Consider the following 19,109-nt stretch of genomic DNA (forward strand, 5'->3'; position numbering starts at 1 on the left):
AACAGGTGTTATCCAGGGACAGCAGGCAGATATTCTTACGTCCCACCCACCTCCCCGGGTTGGCTTCTTAGCTGGCTTATACTAACTGGGGACCACGCACTCCTCCGTCGGGCGGGAAGGCACTCGCGCACGCGCGGTGCGGCCAACTAGAACTTTCTAGTAAAAAGGTCCGTACCGTGGGCTCCGTCGGTGACGTCACCCATGCGTAAAGAATATCTGCCTGCTGTCCCTGGATAACACCTGTTACGGTAAGTAACTGTGCTTTTTGTTAAGTGCCAATTTGCAGAAACAAAATTCTTATATTTTGACATTATTTCAAATCATTGATTGAACCATATCCAGTCATTCTTTTCTTGGTCGGGCTGAGAACTTTTCAACCCCCCCTTGTAGGAAAAGTTAGAAAGAAGGCATTCTCTGACTGCTGAAAATCCTCCTCTCATAGAAATGCATTTGGGTGGGGTGGTGCTTATTTCTCCTAAACTCCTCATCCAATTTGCCCCTCCTCCCTTTTTTATTTACCCCAATATGTCTTTTTATCAGGTTTTTCCACATACCAATTTTCATCCCATTCCATTCCATTTTCAGAGTTATTTTGCTTGACAGAGAGAGATTGTTGACCCTGTTTATATAATCCTTTCTAACTTTTGTTGGGTTGGAAAGAATAACCGGATAAACACAATTGAAAGATTGTTAGCAGAGTCTGGTGATAAGAATGTGGAAGTTAGAGGCCCAGAGAACAGTAACAGGCAGGTGCTGCTGATTGGGCTAACTGGTCTTAGTGCCCGCTGGCAAACAATGTTAAAGACCTGTCCATTGCATGTTAGTGCTCTTTTTCTTCCTATGTTAGGTGTATGCGGTTGGCACTGGTACATGACATGGCAGAGTGCATCGTGGGCGACATAGCACCAGCAGATAATATCTCGAAAGAAGAAAAACATCGACGAGAGAAGGTTGGTATTGAAAGAGATCCTGAGCGTGTCCCTAGGTACTACACATTTAGGTTCGTATTCTGAAAGCAGCTGCCAATCGCATGTCAATTACGTGACGGCGCCAGGCACAGAATCGAACCTCTGGCAAAGGTAGTCCAGAAATGTAGGCCAGGGTTTTCCTGGTCTACATTTCTGGCACCTACCTATGATGTGAATCGTGCCTCCATAGGTGCTTTAATAATAATAACTTTATTCTTTTATACCGCCATAACCAAAAGTTCTAGGTGGTGTACACTAAAAAGAGCTGGACAATCAGCGAAATACAATAATACAGTAAAAAATATAAATATTTGTAAAATAAAATTTCAGTAATAAAACTCACTAAGTCAGTGTTCTCCCCAGAAATTTTTTCCAGCCGGGTGGCATGAAAAAGTAGCCGGGTGGGGCAGGACAGGGAAATTTGGTGGTGGGGAAAATTAAGGGCTCCTTTTACTAAGCTGCAATAGCGTTTTTAGCACGTGCAGAATTGCTACGCTACACGGCTAGAACTAACCGTCTAGCATGTGCGGCAATTCTACGCGAGCTAAGCGTGCGGTAAAACCGCTATCGCAGCTTAGTAAAAGGAGCCCTAAATGTGTACTATTTGTATTAGTTAATTATTATTAGTTATTTTCCAATGCTCAATATGACTGCCTTTCTTAAGGTTTGACACTTGTTCCATAATATATATATTAAATTTAAGAAGTATCCAATTCTAGAATAATTAGATATTTGCCCTCTTTCAAATGGTACAGAGCAGCGTCTCTCAAACTTTTTTTAACTCCGGCACACTAAACGGAGCAAATGTTTTTTGTGGCACACTAAATACAGCAAATGTTTTTTCATGGCTGGAAAAATTTCTGGGGAGAACACTGATGCCCTTATTTTCAAGGTCCAATCACATCAAAGAATGATGCTTATCTGGGCAGTTGTATAATAAAAAGAATGGATAAGATAACATGAGAAGTGAAATTGTCATGAATCAGAGGGATACATACCCTGTAGGTCCTAAAAGCAGGCTTGTGGATTAGATATAAACTATGAAGGCAGTGGCATAACTAGCATATGTGACACCTGAGGCCCATCATTTTATGACACCCCCCCATCTGTATGAAAAACATGATTTTTAGTAACAATCCACACATCACACAAGAGTGTGCCTAGGAAAAGGCAGCATCTTACATATTGCAGTGAGCAGTACATCAATACACCCATTGTAAAACTAAACAAGCCAGACTAGTACAGATCAATCCTACACAGTCAATCCTAACAGAAAACCATGTCTTTCGAACACACCTTCGCCTAGTATGGAACATGTAATCACAAACTAACCCCTCTCCCTTTTACAAAACTGGAATGTGGTTTTTAGCTATGGTGGTAACAGTTCAGACTCTCATAGAATTCTGAGCAATTACCACCATGGCCAGTGCTAAAAAAAACGCACTACAGTTTTGTAAAAGGGGGGATAAAATAGAAAAACGTAGACAAAGGTTAAATTGAACTACCAAGAAGCTGGACTCTGTATACAATGCAACACCACAGAAACAGCGATGCGTCTCCCCTAAAGCAAAAAAATAAATAAATATAATTTTTTTCTACATTATCTTCTCTGGTTTCTGCTTTCCTCATAGTCTTGACACTCTCTTCCTTTCATCCACTGTCTACCCTCTCTCTGCCCCTTCTATATGGCATCTTCTCTCCTTGTATTCCCCTTCCATCTCTCCCTACACCCCTATTATTCTGGCATCCATCTTCTTCCCTTCTCTCCTTCAATGGTCTGGCATCTCTCTCCTCTTCTTCCATTCCCTCTCCCACACCCCCAGGGTCTGGCATTTCACTCTCCCTTCCCCCCACTTCCATCAGCATCTGCTCCCTTTCTTTCCCTCCAACCCAATTCCATCCAGTATCCTTCCCCCTTATGTCTCTCTCTCCTTTCCCTGCATACCAGTTCCATCAGCATCAGCCCCCTTTCTCTCCCTCCACCACCCTTCCTTACCACCCTGACCTCCTTTTTCTCCCTCCACCACCCTTCTATACTCCTCTCTCCCTCCAAACCAGCAAGGTCCCATGATGACTGCTTCTGTTGCCTCTGCCTCTGGAAGATGTAAGTGACGTTGGAGGGGGTGGGCTGGCAGACACAGGGAGTTGCAGCAAGGTTCCGCAATTCTGGAGGCAGAGGCGGCAAAAGTCATCGTGGGACCTTCCTGCACTTCAGTGCGGCTGCTGACTCTGCTTCAGAATAAGTACGGCAGCAGTGCTGAGGTGCAGGTGCCATTTAGAGCAGCTTGGAAGGTTCTGGATCCAGCCGGCTATGTACCCCCCTAGGGCTGGCACCCGGGGCGGTTTGCCACTGTATGAGGGAAAAAAAATAATAGAAAGAACGGATAACTTGACCATGTCATACAATTATAACCACAAAAATATGTCATTAAATGTAATTCTAAACTCAAAAGACTACAGACGAAAAGCATACTATAGAAAGGAAACCAGAAAAGACCAAACCCATAGTACTAAGATCCAAATGCTAAAATTGGACATGTCCATTACGAAGAGACGTGTGAATCACCGCTAATTATAACGAGTGAGTCTTTAAAATATGAGACGGTAACGGATAGCCAGACCTGGTGAACGGAAATGACAAATACTGGAGCCAAAACCAGAGCACCGTGATGAAACTTGAATATGGATACCTTGCATTTCTTGGCATTGAAGCCCAGCTGTCAGGTAGATGACCAACGTTCCAACAAAAACAAGTCCTGCGTCATACTATCGTGTAAATCGGAGCCGCTCACTATGTTACATAGTTTGGCATCGTCGGCGAATAGTGTTATTTTACCTTGAAGCCCCTGAGTCAGGTCCCCTATGAATAAGTTGAAAAGGAGCGGTACTCCACTTGTCACTTCTGACATTTTAGAGAAGTGAAGTCACCCTCTGAAGTCTACCATTGGCTATTTTTTGGGCTTGCGAGCTACTTTTAAAATGACCAAGTCAAAATGATCTACTAACAATAAAATTTTTTTAAAAAAACCACAAAGCACACTGTACGCAGAGAAAATGTTAATAATCATTCCTATTCCGGCGTTTTCTCAAAGAGGTCAACGCAGATGACTCTATGCACTGTCACCTCACTAACAACCATACAAAAATAGACAAATATACCCCCTCCCTTTTTACTAAACCACAATAGCAGTTTGCTGCGCTGAATGCCCAGCGCTGCTCTTGACGCTCATAGGCTCCCTGCGCTAAAAAACGCTATTGCGATTTAGTAAAAGGGGACCATAGTGTAAAATATAGACAGCAGATATAAATTCAGACACATTTTGATCAGTAAATTTAAAATAAACTCATTTTTCCTACCTTATTGTCTGGTGATTTCATGAGTCTCTGGTTGCACTTTCTTCTTCTGACTGTGCATCCAATCTTTCTTCCCTTCTTTCAGCCTGTATGCTTCCTCTCCTCCTGACCTCATTCTCCTCCCCCCAACTTTTTCTTCCTCTCTTCCTGCCCTTTCTTTCTTTCTCTTCATGCCCCCTTTCTTTTTTTCTGTTTCTCTTCCTGCCCTCTTACTTTCTTTCTCCTTGCCCTCCCCCAAGCCACTGCCAATGCCACTGCCATCGGGGAACAGGCCCCAAAGCCGCTGGCCGCCGCCCCCCAACCTCTCCCTACTTCGGGCCGACCAGCATTCCTCTCCCCGATGTCAATTCTGCCGTCGGAGAAGAAGGCTGATCGGCCCAAGATCACAATCGATTGGGGGAAATGCTGCCGGGTCCTGCCTTCGCGGAAACTGAAAGTAGGCAGGACCCGGCAGCAAGAAGAGCAAATGGAAAACTTCACTGCATTAGCCCGTAGCGAATTTCTCCCGCCTTAGCCCGTAGCAAATTTATGCTTCGGGGATCTAACATGTGCGTGCCGGCTTCCCTTCCCTTCTCTTTCCTCCCCCCCCCCCCCGACATAACTTCTGGTTTCGGAGGGAAGAGAAGGGAAGCCGGCACACACACGTTAAAGCCCCCGAGCATAAGTTCGCTACGGGCTAAGGTGAAATCTTCAAGCCGGCTTTTTTTTTTTTAATGTTGAGCAGCAACGGAGGCAGCAGAATTTAGCTGGGCGGTCATCTAAATTACCCGGGCGGACCGCCCAGCTGAAAGGCCCTAGGGAGAACACTGCACTAAGTAATAAACTTATCAAACAAAGTGATCTTAATTAATTTTCAAAAACTGCAATAGGATAACATAGCTTGCTGAATACATTTACCTAACCAAGATTGTTGCCTACCAGCTTGAAATGCTAGGGTCCTATCTAAGAAGGTCTTATATCTACAGCCATTAATTTTTGGATAAGCAAATAAGTAGAAGTTTCTAGTTTCTCTTGATGGTCTATGCAACACAAAATGAGGAAAATGCTGGAGACATTAGCCACGCTCGCAGTGTAGTTGGGTGGCCTAAAGTGCCTATGGAGGCTTGATTCCGGTGCCAATTTTTTAAAAAAATGTTATTTCAATGGCTGAAAAGCTCAGCTGATGCTGATAAGCCTGATTGAACGGCAGAGCTCTGAACGGAGTCAGAGCTGGGAACTGAACATTTGACCCTGCAAGGTTAGCTGGGGAGCTTGTGACTGTATTTCCAAAGTTTGCTACTTTACTTGCCTGCTATGTTTAGGCAGTTTTTGCTTTCATTGTTTTGAAATTTATTTTCATTGCATTACTGTTTGTTTGAACCCTGGTGAAGAGGACTATCTTTTAAAGCAGAGAAAGTCCAGGGGAATGCAATTGTTTGCCATACTTGGACTTTAGGCCATTCTGAAAACTGTATGATCTATTTTTACTTTTTGCCTGACTGATGCATGTCCTGAGAGGAGCTGACGGTGTTCAGACCCCCCCTAACAAATAAAGCCTAGGAATAAGAATTTGACCATACCTGGATTGTGTCTCCCTTTATTGGCAACGTATCTCAGTGTGATGTGGACAGACTAGGCAGGAGCCTAGGTCTGTTTTACCTGAAAGGCCTTCCTCTTTCCTGGGGAAGCCACACTGACAGGTCAGGATAAAACAGGGCTAAACTGCCTGACGGCCTGAGCAGGGGATAGTTGTGTGACACTGGACAAACCAAAATAGACTTGTAAGAACATAAGCATTGCAAGGTCTATCAAGTCTAGTATCCTGTTTCCAACAGTACCCAATCCAGATCACAAGTACCTGGCAGATCCAAGAAAGTAAAACAAATTTTATGGTGCTTATTTTAGGAATAAGCAGTGGATTTTTCCAAGTGCATCTTTATAATAGCTTATAGACTTTTTCTTTTAGGAAATTAGCCAAACCTGTTTTTAAAACCTGCTAAGCTAACTGTTTTCACCACGTTCTCTGCCTTTAACCACACAAGCCTTGAACACTTATGATTTTAAAGTGTTTGAGGCTCGTGCAGAGGAGGACAGAACTTGCAGGAATGGGGCAAGGACAGGAAAAAAAACTTGCCGGGACAGGACGGGAAAATGAGTTCCTGTGGGGATGGGGAAAAATTTGTCCCAGTGTCATTCTCTACTGCAGGGGATAAAGGGATGGATTTAGATTGGAGGAAAAAAGTCTGAATGATGATTTATCTTGAAATTGCCAGAAATACTCTATAGTGCATGCAGTAGTTCAGACAACCTGTGTACTCTTGTGTGCATGCCTGATAGATTTTCTAATAAGCTTGGAAGTTCATGGGTACAAAGTCTGACATCTCAGTTTCTCCATATTAGACCCACAAGTCACATTATGCATTAGCATTGTGCATGGTGGTTGACAGGATGAATGTGTCTTCATTTAATACTCTGTTAAGCAGAAGAAATATTGAGGCCAATATTCAGTGTGGTTTAAGCAAGCAGGAGAGGATTCTCCCTACTTAAACCATGACAGATGGGCCAACTGCTAATATTCAGTGGTCCAGTTCATAGCCTTTGGGCATGCAAATAGCCCTATTCTATAACACTGTGTCCAATTTTTCAGAACAGCCATGCACCTCGCCTGGTCATGCCCACTTTTGAGTTGCATGCAATGAAATTTAGCATCTGGTGTTACGGAATAGTGCATAGGTAGATGCGAGTGCAAATCCAAATTATTGCCAAGTAACTTCAATAATTGATTAAGGTCAATTAATTTATAGTCGGTGGATTGCTGGCCAATTTAGTTACACACGTGCATCTGGGATTCATGTCAAAATTTCAGCACCTTGTATAGAAACCAAGGGACAGTCTATAGTATGAGCAGTAAGCGCTGTCATGTGCTCAATCTTATTGATAGAAATCATCCTTTTTTTGTTTTTTTTCTAGGAAGCTATGGAGCAATTAACTAGCCTTCTTTCTGTGGATTTGAAAAAAGAAGTGTATGAACTCTGGGATGTAAGTTTAATTAGTAGTTTCCAGCTGTCTTTCACACTCTTTTGAAAGAAATCTCATGTTTATAAAGTCATATTTTGCTGATCAGTCAGATTCTGAACCTCTAGCCAAGCAATCACACTGTTAGCCAGCACAGACACACACTAAAATGAGGGGAAGATTTAAACTGGGAAGGAGAGGTTGTAAATCCATGCTGCTCTTATTGCATAATATGTGGTGTTAGAATACCAAAAATTCAAAAAACCTGCTTCTGAAGTCTCTGTCAAGTAAGGAAAAGGCTCAATTGTTTGCGTTTCTTGGAACTCACTGTAGTCCATATCATACAAGATTTTTTTTTTTTAAACCTTTGTAAAAGATTACTAATTCTGGAAGATTTTAGCATACACATCAATTCCCCCATTATTTCCAGATCTTTATCGTTTCTTTCACTTAAGTCTGAAATGGGTATCCAAGAATTTGTCAGGTTACTAACTCATGTTGCAGCTCATACTCTAGACCAGGCTTGTCCAACTTCGAAAAGGTCGTAATCTACTTTTTCCGGCCAAAAGTGACGGTGATCTACCACCATGAAAATTAAATTTCAAATTAGTTTCAAATTAAATTTTAACCCAATAAAGTTGGAGGATCCCCCCCCCACCATTTTTTAATGAACCTTCTGTCATGTACTTGGACCTTTTCTTATTGGATAATTCCACTTGTCCCTATTATTCTATCTGTTGTGGATTTGTTTCCCCTGTGTTTTGCGCGCATGTACTTGGATGTAATCAGTTGTTAAGCAAAAACAAAACAGAGAGAGACGAAGATCCAGTAAGAACTGTGAAGGGAGATGGAAAGTACATTTTTTCTTAAAGTTTTATTAAGTAATAACTTTCTTTAACTATCTTAATAACTTTAACTTTTATTGAGTAATTTGTGTTAAATTTAGGTTGATTATTGATCCAGGCTGATCTTGCACAATCTTTAATATTTCACTCTTACTCATTAGTGAGACATCTGAGCCTGCATTTCATCCACCAGCTTTTTGAAGTTGGGGGAATATTTGCGTGAGGGCCAGACTCAGGGAATCCTGGAGATGTTCATCTGTCATGTTGGAAAGTTGTGTATTCATTTTCAGATGGGAAAACACAGATTCGCACAAATAAGTTGAACCGAAACAGGAGTGTACAGCTTCACTGCATCTTCTCAAGTTGGGAAATTTGTCTCTAGGCACTAGCTTCCAAAATGATGTTTGTTCAGCATGGGTCTTGAAAAAAATGTCATTTTTAAGGGTTAATATTTCATTTTCAAGACATGACTTGGTTCAATGAGTCATTTTTACTGATAGCAGCTGCAGTTTCTTTAATGTCCACATATACTTTGAATGGGTATGACAAGTACTCCACAACTGTTTCAATTTTTTGAAAGTCACAGAATCTATTTTCGAATTCCTGGATAACAGAACCAATTTCTGTCGCATACTTCTCGTTCTGAAAAACAAAATTTGGATATTGTCCCAGATGGTCCTGCATATTAAGAAAATGATCAAAAGTGTTGTTTGCAAGGTCAGTCATCATTAGCTCAAATTTGCTCTTGTAGGATGAAACTGTACTCATCATCTCGCCAATGCATTTGTTTTTACCTTGTAGTTCAAGGTTCATATCACTTAGTTCGCCTGTAAAGTCAGCGAGAAATGCCAGATCATATAACCACTCCTCATCTTCCAATTTTGCTTGGTCATCTCTCCTCTCCTTCAATAAACTTCTTATTTCATTCAGCAAATCACGAAATCTTTGCAGAAATGTGTGCCTACTTAGCCACCTTACAACTGTGTGCAAAATGATTTCCGCTGCCCCTTCATCAAGAGTAAGATCGGGGAAGGTTATCATGCCGCTGTACCGGGCCATGGTGCGCCTTCACTTGGATTACTGTGTCCAGCACTGGTTGCCATACATGAAGAAGGACACGATACTACTCGAAAGGGTCCAGAGAAGAGCGACTAAAATGGTTAAGGAGCTGGAGAAGTTGCCGTACAGTGAGAGACTGGAGAAACTGGGCCTCTTCTCCCTTGAAAAGAGGAGACTGAGAGGGGATATGATTGAAACATTCAAAATACTGAAGACAAGATTGTTCACCCTCTCCAAGGTAGGGAGAACGAGAGGGCATAGATTCCGTACAAACGTAAGGAAGTTCTTCTTCACCCAGAGAGTGGTAGAAAACTGGAACGCTCTTCCGGAGTCTGTTATAGGGGAAAACACCCTTCAGGAATTCAAGATAAGTTGGACAAGTTCCTGCTAAACTGGAACTTACGCAGGTGAGGCTGGACTCATTTAGAGCACTGGTCTTTGACCTGGGGGCCGCCGCGTGAACGGACTGCTAGGCACGATGGACCACTGGTCTGACCCAGCAGCGGCAATTCTTATGTTCTTATGAGTATTCAGAAGAGAATTGTCACTTGCAACGAGACATAGGTGCATCACTGTGACCCAGAGAGCAAAAGACAAAGTAAGATGAAGTAAAGGAAGCGGTGCTTACCTGGCTTCGGAAGCAGCTGAAAAATAACTTCTCTGCAGGAATGCAGAAACTAGTTGAATGATCCAACAAATGTGTCGTCTTGCGCGGGGACTGTGTAGAAAAGTGATATGTTCAGTTGCTCACAGTTACTTCTATTAAAGTTAAATGTCCAATATTGGTCTCCGTACCTTAGGAAGGATATGGCGTTACTCGAGAGGGTTCAGAGGAGAGCGACACGCTTGATAAAAGGGATGGAAAACCTCTCATACGCTGAGAGATTGGAGAAACTGGGTCTCTTTTCCCTGGAGAAGAGGAGACTTAGAGGGGATATGATAGAGACTTATAAGATCATGAAGGGCATAGAGAGAGTAGAGAAGGACAGATTCTTCAAACTTTCGAAAAATAAAAGAACAAGAGGACACTTGGAAAAGTTGAAAGGGGACAGATTTAAAACGAATGCTAGGAAGTTCTTCTTTACCCAACGAGTGGTGGACACCTGGAATGCGCTTCCAGAGGGCGTAATAGGGCAGAGTACAGTACAGGGGTTTAAGAAAGGATTGGACATTTTCCTGCTGGAAAAGGGGATAGAAGGGTATAGATAGAGGATTACTGCACAGGTCCTGGACCTGTTGGGCCACCGCGTGTGCGGACTGCTGGGCACGATGGACCTCTGGTCTGACCCAGCAGAGGCATTGCTTATGTTCTTATGTTCTTATGTATTTTGCCTTTACTTTTTGATACATATACGTACAAATACATATACGTATACATATATGCACAATTTGTACATATACGTATAAATTTTTATTTTTGTAATTGTCAAAGGAAAGATATGACACTGACCTTGCTACCAACACCCCTTAAAGTGATGCAGTCTGATCAGTTGAACACCTTTCTTTCCCACTTTAGTGCTTTATAATTCTGAGCAGGACTGTACAGAGTGTATGGATAACCACAGGGATGGAGGTTCACCATTCTAATTAACTTGCTTTTCCTTTTCCACCTTCAATCTTCTGATCTTTTATGCTTTTATCTTTTGAAAGAAAGAAGGTGTAAAGGGTATAATCAGACCAAAAGCTCTCACAAAGCTACTCCTGGCTCCCTGCTTATTTTTTCTTTTCCGTTACATTCAAAAAGGTAGTTTTTAACTTTTAAATTCTTTTCTTATGCTGATGATATCGGTGTGTTTGTGAACAAATGCCCAGCAAAACCATGACACCAGCCATGTGATGGTTCTGCCCTAATAGGGTGAGCCATGGGCAAGCTTTAAGCAGGAAAAAAGTGGGCAGATGCAGTGGAAGAAAATATGTAACCAAGAAGAAAATTCCTCCAAGCAACAGGATTTAAAAATAGAAGCAGCTGAGCAGAGAAGAGCTGTCACGCTGATAAAAATGTGGACAAGATTTAACATTTCCATCAAATAAAGGGATCATGGAATGCTAGGGAAAAATGAATTATTTTTCTCTTGCCAAACAGTTTAACATTTAAAATGTGGGCTGGCCCAATAGATCAATAGTGTGAGTTGCTAACAAGGGAGAATTGAATTTTGTTCTCAAGTTTAGTGTCTGCTGCTTGGGCCAACTGAAGTGAAGGGAGCATTGACCATCGTTCAACAGCAGTCTTTAATTACCAGGCTCAATGTGTACATTTCCTGAGTTTTGTAGGTGAGCTGCATGGTCAGTGTTCTCTAGCTGAGGATTATCATTACAAAACCAAGATTAGATGGAAGTTGGGAGGAGGATCCCAGATAGTTATAAAGGGAACGATCATGGCATACCAACAGGGGCTGGTTTAAATTGAGTTGGAAGCTGAAAGGCCAAAAATAACAAGAATTTACAGCTTTAAGTCATTCAAGCACTGTCAATTTCTGTTTTTGGATGGGAGGAAAACAAACTAGCAATAACAACAAAAAAAAAAGATTGTCTGCAATACTGAATGAGTGTCGGGAAAGCAGAGACAGGCTTAAAACCCCATACCCCAAATCGCTATTTTTGTTTTCAGATTTATTTATTTATTTTTTTCGCTTTACATGCAAATTCGCTGGCAGTGGCCATCTTGGATTTTTATCAATCTTTTTTTCAAAGTTTTATTTCTGCCTCAAAACTCCTCAATTTGATTAAAAATCATTTGAGATGGACTCCCCAGCCTCTAATCTACTGAATTTGTGCAGTGATTGCGCTGAATTGGCACCGGATAAGCGATCATGTACTATATGCCATAGCACACAAGGTGAAAGGACAGGAGCTTCAGATTTGGCTCTTCTGCATTCTCACAGGCTGGGGAGCTGACCTGGGTCCGTTACTTCGGTAAAGAATTTCATCCAGCGGTTCTACTGGCTTTTGGCACAAAACACCGGCATTCGAAGTCTGGGACTCTAATGGTGGAGCGCGAGTGTCTCAACAGCTCCCTGCCATGGACACTGCGTGTGACTTTTCACTGGAATTTATTCGGCTTCTCTGGAAAGCTTTTTCCATGGACCCAGCACATTCGTTGCAGCCCTTTATAGAATCAGGGCCTCAATGTCCACTGAACTACAGGAAGAAACATAGTTAGATTGTTTTAAAACCAAATAAAAAACATTCTTATTTAAAGATGCATTCGATCTCTAGTCAATCGTATTTCTTTTTTCTTCCCAAAACACAAAATCTTAGATAGGCACCCTCCTACTGTGCTACCCTTAAATATCTTTTCTGTCCTGTATTTGTAATATCTGTCTTGTATCTGTAATATCTTTTCTGTCCTGTATCTGTCTTCCCTCTCCCTTTTGTACCAGTTTGTCTTTATGTCTGATTTTATGTCTTTCTGGTTTTAGACTTGTAATGTATACCGCTTAGGACACTAATAAGTGGAATATCAAATTTTAATAAAAACTTAAAATTTGAAAAACTTCTTTGTCCAAGGGCTTCAGACTACTGTTCCTCTGGTAAAACCACCAGTGGTCATGTTGGACTCCATTTGCTCAACCCTGGTGAGATTGGAAGCTTCAATGACTAAGAATTCTAAAAGGCTTGCTGGAATATCTCAGCGAAGAAGAATAAAGTCCAACAGGAAGAGAGAATGAATTCAATTTCAGGGAGGTTGAAAAAGATAGAATGCTGTAGTACAAGTTAAGCTGACTACAAATCCTCTGCCCTAGGCAGTCAGGATTCAGAACCCAGTATAGCACAGAAATTTTGATAACCACCCTTTTGAACAAGGTATACTCACATCTTGACAGACACCATATTGTACTGGCAGTCTCACTAGATTTAAGTATAGCCTTTGATCGAATAGACCACCATCTACTCCTGCTTCATTTGCAATCACTAGGATTATCGGGAACAATATTGTCCTGGCTTAAATCTTTTCTAACTAACAGAGTCTTTAAGGTATACACCTCCCTCTTTCAGTCACCTAACCACCTATTAAACCTAAGCTACCAATGTTAAATCTGCTTATCTCTAACCTTGAGTCACTAATGTAAAATCCTCTTGCTGTGAGCTGCATTGATTCCATGTAGAAAATTGCTGGATACAAGAATTTGTATTGTATTGTATTAAACTGTGGAGTACCCCAATGCTTCGTACTCTCACCTCTCCTGTTCAGCCTTTTCTTAAGTCCCCCTCACATCATTAATCCATGCTCAGGGGATCTTGGTTCATTTTTATGCAGATGGCATTCTCCTGCTCTTCCCAATGAACCCCTCAGCCCCGTTGATATACCTTCTACAAAGCTGTTTAGACTTTTTGGGCTATCACAAAACAGATAGTCACCTGTTGGTTCACTGGTGCCCTCTCAAAACCCCCTGATCTCATTTTCAGCAATAAGGTCATTCCAGTCGACAGTTTCCATTACCTGGGTGTATTCCTAGACTCTCAACTATCCTTTCTCCCCCATATCTCAGCTCTAACCAAGTTGAGTTTCCTTACCTTCCACCAGCTCTGCTCAATTTGCCACCTATTCAATTACAACACTTTCCAGGCACTAATCCTCTCATTCTTTGTCTCGTAATCTGGGAGCCCCTTGTAGATACAGTAGTCCAGTTTTATCATAAAAGACTACAAACTCTACAAAATGTGCCCATTAGGCTGCTTTGTAAAGCTGGTAGGCAGGAAAGAGTCACCAGTCTTCTAAAATCTCACCATTGGCTTCTGATTAAACAGAGGATTATGTACAATGTTCTCCTGCTATAATATCGATTCAGAACCCCAGAGTATCTTGTCTCGCCATCCCTTACAATCCTTTCCGGCCCCTTTGCTCCCTGACTAACTCACCTAATCATACCTGGCCCATGATAGGCACATCTGGAGTGCACATGTCACTGAGCTTTTTACTTTGTCAGACCATCTGCTTGGAATACTCTATCCCTTGCTATCTGCAACATTCCCTTTCTCAAGGAATTTAAAGTTGCCCTCAAAATATGGCTATTCACTCTAGCCTTCTCACCTACGTAACATAGGGATGTGGACACCCACCTAACACAGAAATACAGATTACCACTACTGCCAGGCCACCCATTCAAAGTCTTTTTCCTTCAGATTGTCATCTCAATCCCTATCTCTCTCTCCACTTTAGGTGTCGAATGAGTTGTTACCCTCCTTTCCTAACATCATATTGATATCCCTTTCCTCACTTTGAATGTCCTCCACTTTTATGCTAAGCGAGTGCTACACTACTTTTCTATCAACATATTGGCTTTCTGTTCCAATTGCAAGTCCAACTTTCAAATTGTAAACTGCTTAGACCTGTCGGGTACAGAAATTGTGGTATAGCAAATATAAATAAATATATAAATAAAATAATTCAGAGGTTGGAGATGATTGAGAAGAAACTGAGATTTTTAAATTAGAAAGATCAGTAGAGGAAGAGACTAATAGGGCCATCTTGTTGGTGGCCTTTATATTCGAGCAAGATAGAGAGGATTTTTTTTCTTTGTGTTGTCATCATCATTCTGTGCTATTTCTAGGTCAGAAATTATGGGTGATCCTGATTTTCTTCTTTGACCCAGGAGTCTTGTACTCTTGCGGTGCAAGTAGTTATTAAAGTTCCTTTGTCAATGTATAGGAACTTGTGAAGCACGTAAGTATGTTTTCTTTGAATTATCACAATTTCAGAGTTTCTTTGAGAATAAGAAGAGACCCATACCATCAGAGGAAGTACAATTGGGGTAATAATGGACCAGTAAAGTACCTCCTGGATTAATTTAGAGCTTCAGTATAGATATAGGGGAAGACTTGACATTTTTCGTTCATTTAGTAAGTTTCTTGGATATTTGCTCTCCTCCTTTCCTATTCTTGGATCCTAACCTTTTATATTATTTTCCTGTGAATTTAATTTTTGGAACACCTATTGCTATTCAAACTTTGTGATTGATGTGATATTTTGAAAGATTTTTTTTTTAAACCCCAACAACTAAATATATAAACAACTTGTCTGCTCCACTCTAGAGAGCAAAAGAGAGAGTTGGGTTTTGTTCTCTCAAAATTTTACTATGTATTCTTGTGCTAATACAATCTGTCTAAGAAGAATCATCTTGCCTTTGTTGTTTATGGTTAATATTCCCAGGGTCACATAACAAGCTTAAATTGCTAGCATGATTTGCAGCGTGATTTCAAGTGCTTTGATCGTAGGCTACTGTGTTGTTTGTGTAGGAATATGAGTGCCAGTCCAGTGCAGAAGCCAAATTTGTGAAAGACCTGGATCAGTGTGAAATGATTCTTCAGGCACTCGAGTATGAGGAGTTGAAGAAAAAACCTGGATGTTTGCAAGAATTTTACGATTCAACAGCAGGTATGATTTGATTGACCTTTTTTAACATAGAAAAATTATAGTAGATAAAACCCATCTATATCAACTACTAAGCTCTTTAGACTGTCTCCTTCAGAGATGATTTGTGCTGGTCTCTTGCTTTCTTTAATTTACATAGGCCCGGATTCTGTAAACAGCGCTGGTTTTTTTAGGCACCGGTAGATGCCCAAACTCAATAAAAACACACTGTTGAATTGACGTTTTTAACTGAGTTTCAAGGTGCCTAACAAATCAGCACCAGAATTGTGCCTCCGGAGGTGCTTTAGGCCGCATAACACCACTGTGGGTGTGGCTAATGCCGGAAGTAATGTTAGTCGGCCTAAAGCCAGTGGTCTCAAACTCAAACCCTTTGCAGGGCCACATTTTGGATTTGTAAGTACTTGGAGGGCCTCAGAAAAAAAATAGTTAATGTCTTATTAAAGAAATGACAATTTTGCATGAGGTAAAACTCTTTATAGTTTATAAATCTTTCCTTCTGGTTAAGTCTTAATAATAATATTGTCATTTATAGCTAAAGAGACTTGCCTTGTGTGAATTTATAGCTTACAGATATTTAATTATCTGTCATCTCCCACGTCCACTTTTCTTCCAAAGTATACATACTTAAATCTTCCAAGTCTGTCCCTATATAGTTTATAGCAAAAAGACTACAAACTATTTTAACAGCTGCCTTGTAGACTAAATCTATCCTGTTCATATCCTTTTGAAGACTTTTGCCATTGTCTTGTTTTATTTACTTCTTTGGCCACCTAAAAATCATCAGGTACAATCATCCCCAGGTCTAGCTCTTCTTTCTTGCACAGAAGAACTTTATCTTTAAACTATACCGCTGTTTTGGATTTTTGCAGCCTAATTCATGACCATGTATTTTTTTTTTTAGCACTGAATCTTAGCTGCCACTCTCTAGATCTGTGCTTCTCAACTAAGTTCTGGAGTACCCCCTTGCCAGTCAGGTTTTCAGGATATCTACAATGAATGTGCATAAAAGAAATTTGCATATAATGGAGGCAGTATATGCAAATCAAGTTTATGCATATTCATTGTGGATATCCTGAAAACCTGACTGGCAAGGGGGTACTCCAGGACTGAGTTGAGAAACACTGCTCTAGATCAGTCAAATTTTGCCACATATCTTCTATGTGTGTCCTCTCCTCTGTTTCAGATTTTGGTATGCACAAAAAGGTAAGCCTTTCCTAGTATCTCTCCTGCAATATCAATAGACATTTTAAAATATCTCTTAAGTTATAAATACTGTCTTAATACTGTTATAATAATATCTTAATACTGTTATAATAATGTATATATACAGTAATGAGGCAGGGCTCGCTCAAAGGATAACAGACTTTGGAAAACAGGTGTTATGAGATAAGTATGACTGTGGTGATATCTAAAATATTTCTTTACTGAAAAAGTGGTGAATGCATTGAAGAGCATCCAAGTAGATGTAGTGGAGATGAGACCAGCATCTGAATTCAAGATTCAACAAGCAAAGGAGAAGCACAGAGAACCTTTTGGGGTAGAGGAAAGGATTGTAGAGATAGGCAATTGATGTATATGAGCAGACTCAATAGGTCATATGATCTTTATTAGCCATCTTGTTCTGTTTAAATATGCATTCTGGAACTTTGTCCAGAGGAAAGTTCTGTCTGCCGGCACTTGTTTTGCATTAGATCGGCTTTGTTCCCATTTTCACTGTTTTTTTCTTTTTTCCCTTTTTATATTTGATGGGCCATTTTGTAAAACAATGAACTTTAAACTTTAATGACGATTTAATTCTCAACTCTACCATACAAAAAGTATTCATCAAGTGCAAACTTGCTAGTATTCAACCATTGGGTCTTCAGAAGACCAGCTGGGTCTACAGACTCAAGCTGGCTGGACTCTTCATTAGTCCCATTGGTTTTTTTTGTGTATGGTTATAAATAATTAATTAAATATTCCTTCAATTCATTCTTCTTTATACTTATTCATTTTCTACTTATTTAGTTGGGTTTTTGTTTTGTTTTTTTTTGCTTATTCAGTTATTTATCCAACCAGCTAGATACACATAAGATTAGCGACAGTGTACTTAGATTTCAGACCATTCCTCAAGCTTCACTAGGTCCTTTCTCATGTTATGCACACCATGAGAAGGTATCTATTTTATTGCAGATTATGGCATCATCCGCCCTTCAGCAATTTCGCGTATAAAAATATTAATAAGAACAGGCTCGAGAACTGAACCTTGAGGCACACCACTGGTAAAGTCCCTTTCCTCAGATCAATCTCCATTGACCACTACCCTGTGTAGCCCTCCACTCAACCAGTTCCTGACTCAGTCCATCACTTTGGGGCCCATACTGAGGGCACTCAGTTTATTTATAAGATGCCTATGTGGAACACTGTCAAAAGCTTTGCTAAAATCTAAATCCACCATATCTAGTGCTCCCTTCTATCCTTTTCTTTGATCACCCAGTCTAAGAAATTGATCAGATTTCTCTGGCAGGACCTGTCTCTAGTGAATCCATGTTGCCCTGGGTCCTGTAATCCACTGGATTCCAGAAACTGCACTTTTCTCTGTTTTAAAAGTGTTTCCATTAATGTACTTAACCACAGAAGTCAGACGTACAGGCCTGTAGTTTTCTACTACTTCTTTACTTCCACTTTTGTGGGAGGGACCACATCTGCTCTTCTCCAGTCAGTCCTCTGTTACCATTCCCGACTCTAGAGAAGCATTGAAAAGGTCAGTCAGCGGAGCCACCAGAACTACTGTTAAGTTCCTTCAGTTTCCTCATTAGTACATCATTCGGCCCCATTGTTTTGTCCACCTTTAGTTTAGCTAGCTCCTCATGAACACAGTCTTCAGAAAATCGATCAGGGTCTACCACACCTCCAGTCCGATTTACTTTTGTCTTCTGTGTTTCCACTGCCAGCACTTCAGCTGTGAACACAGAACAGAAATATTTGTTAAGCAATTCAGCCTTATCTTTATCAGCCTCTACCTGTTCCTCCCCCTTCACCTTTGAGTCTCACAATGTCACTTTTTCACAGTTCATTTTCTGTGATAGGAATATTTTTATCTTATTTTTAAAATTTTTGTTTCTTTTTTAAATCTTGTTTTTTAAAACTAACGCTTGTGTTGCTTTACAGGAAACTTTAGACACCCAGAAATAGTCCAGCTTGTTGCAACCATTAATGAAGAAAGAAATTCGAATATCGCAGCAGCCAGAAATGAGCCACAGCCTTGACACTCTTAAACTGCAGAATGCTGCCATGCAGAAATAAAGTATTTATTGTTTTACATTTTGAAGGCGTGTTTTTGTATGGCTGTGTTGGATTAGTGATGTATTATGATGGAATGCATTTTAGAGGAATTGTATTTGATGGCGATGTTTGTGTTCTCAAGCAATTGTTTTATGTGTAGGCCCTTACTTCAGAAAACTACCCACAGTTTACAGCATTTGTACCCAAACCACTGTATTCCTAATAGATGTCCAACCCTCCCTATGCCCACAC

At 40.7% G+C, this 19,109-nt stretch overlaps 1 protein-coding gene across 2 annotated transcripts in view; it reads left to right on the forward strand.

Annotated features, from left to right (window-relative positions):
* HDDC2 (HD domain containing 2) overlaps positions 1 to 18,899 on the forward strand; it is a 41,710-nt gene extending 22,811 nt beyond the window's left edge. For both annotated transcript variants that reach the window (XM_033939601.1, XM_033939600.1), the window contains 4 exons: positions 848 to 950; positions 7,272 to 7,340; positions 15,458 to 15,596; positions 18,744 to 18,899. In XM_033939601.1, the coding sequence (XP_033795492.1) occupies positions 848 to 950; positions 7,272 to 7,340; positions 15,458 to 15,596; positions 18,744 to 18,841 (409 nt within the window). In that variant the 3' untranslated portion in view covers positions 18,842 to 18,899. The remainder of the gene's footprint in view (positions 1 to 847; positions 951 to 7,271; positions 7,341 to 15,457; positions 15,597 to 18,743) is intronic.
* Positions 18,900 to 19,109: the final 210 nt, after the last annotated feature.

Source organism: Geotrypetes seraphini, chromosome 3 (assembly GCF_902459505.1).
Source record: "Geotrypetes seraphini chromosome 3, aGeoSer1.1, whole genome shotgun sequence".
NCBI classification, from domain to species: Eukaryota; Metazoa; Chordata; class Amphibia; order Gymnophiona; family Dermophiidae; genus Geotrypetes; species Geotrypetes seraphini.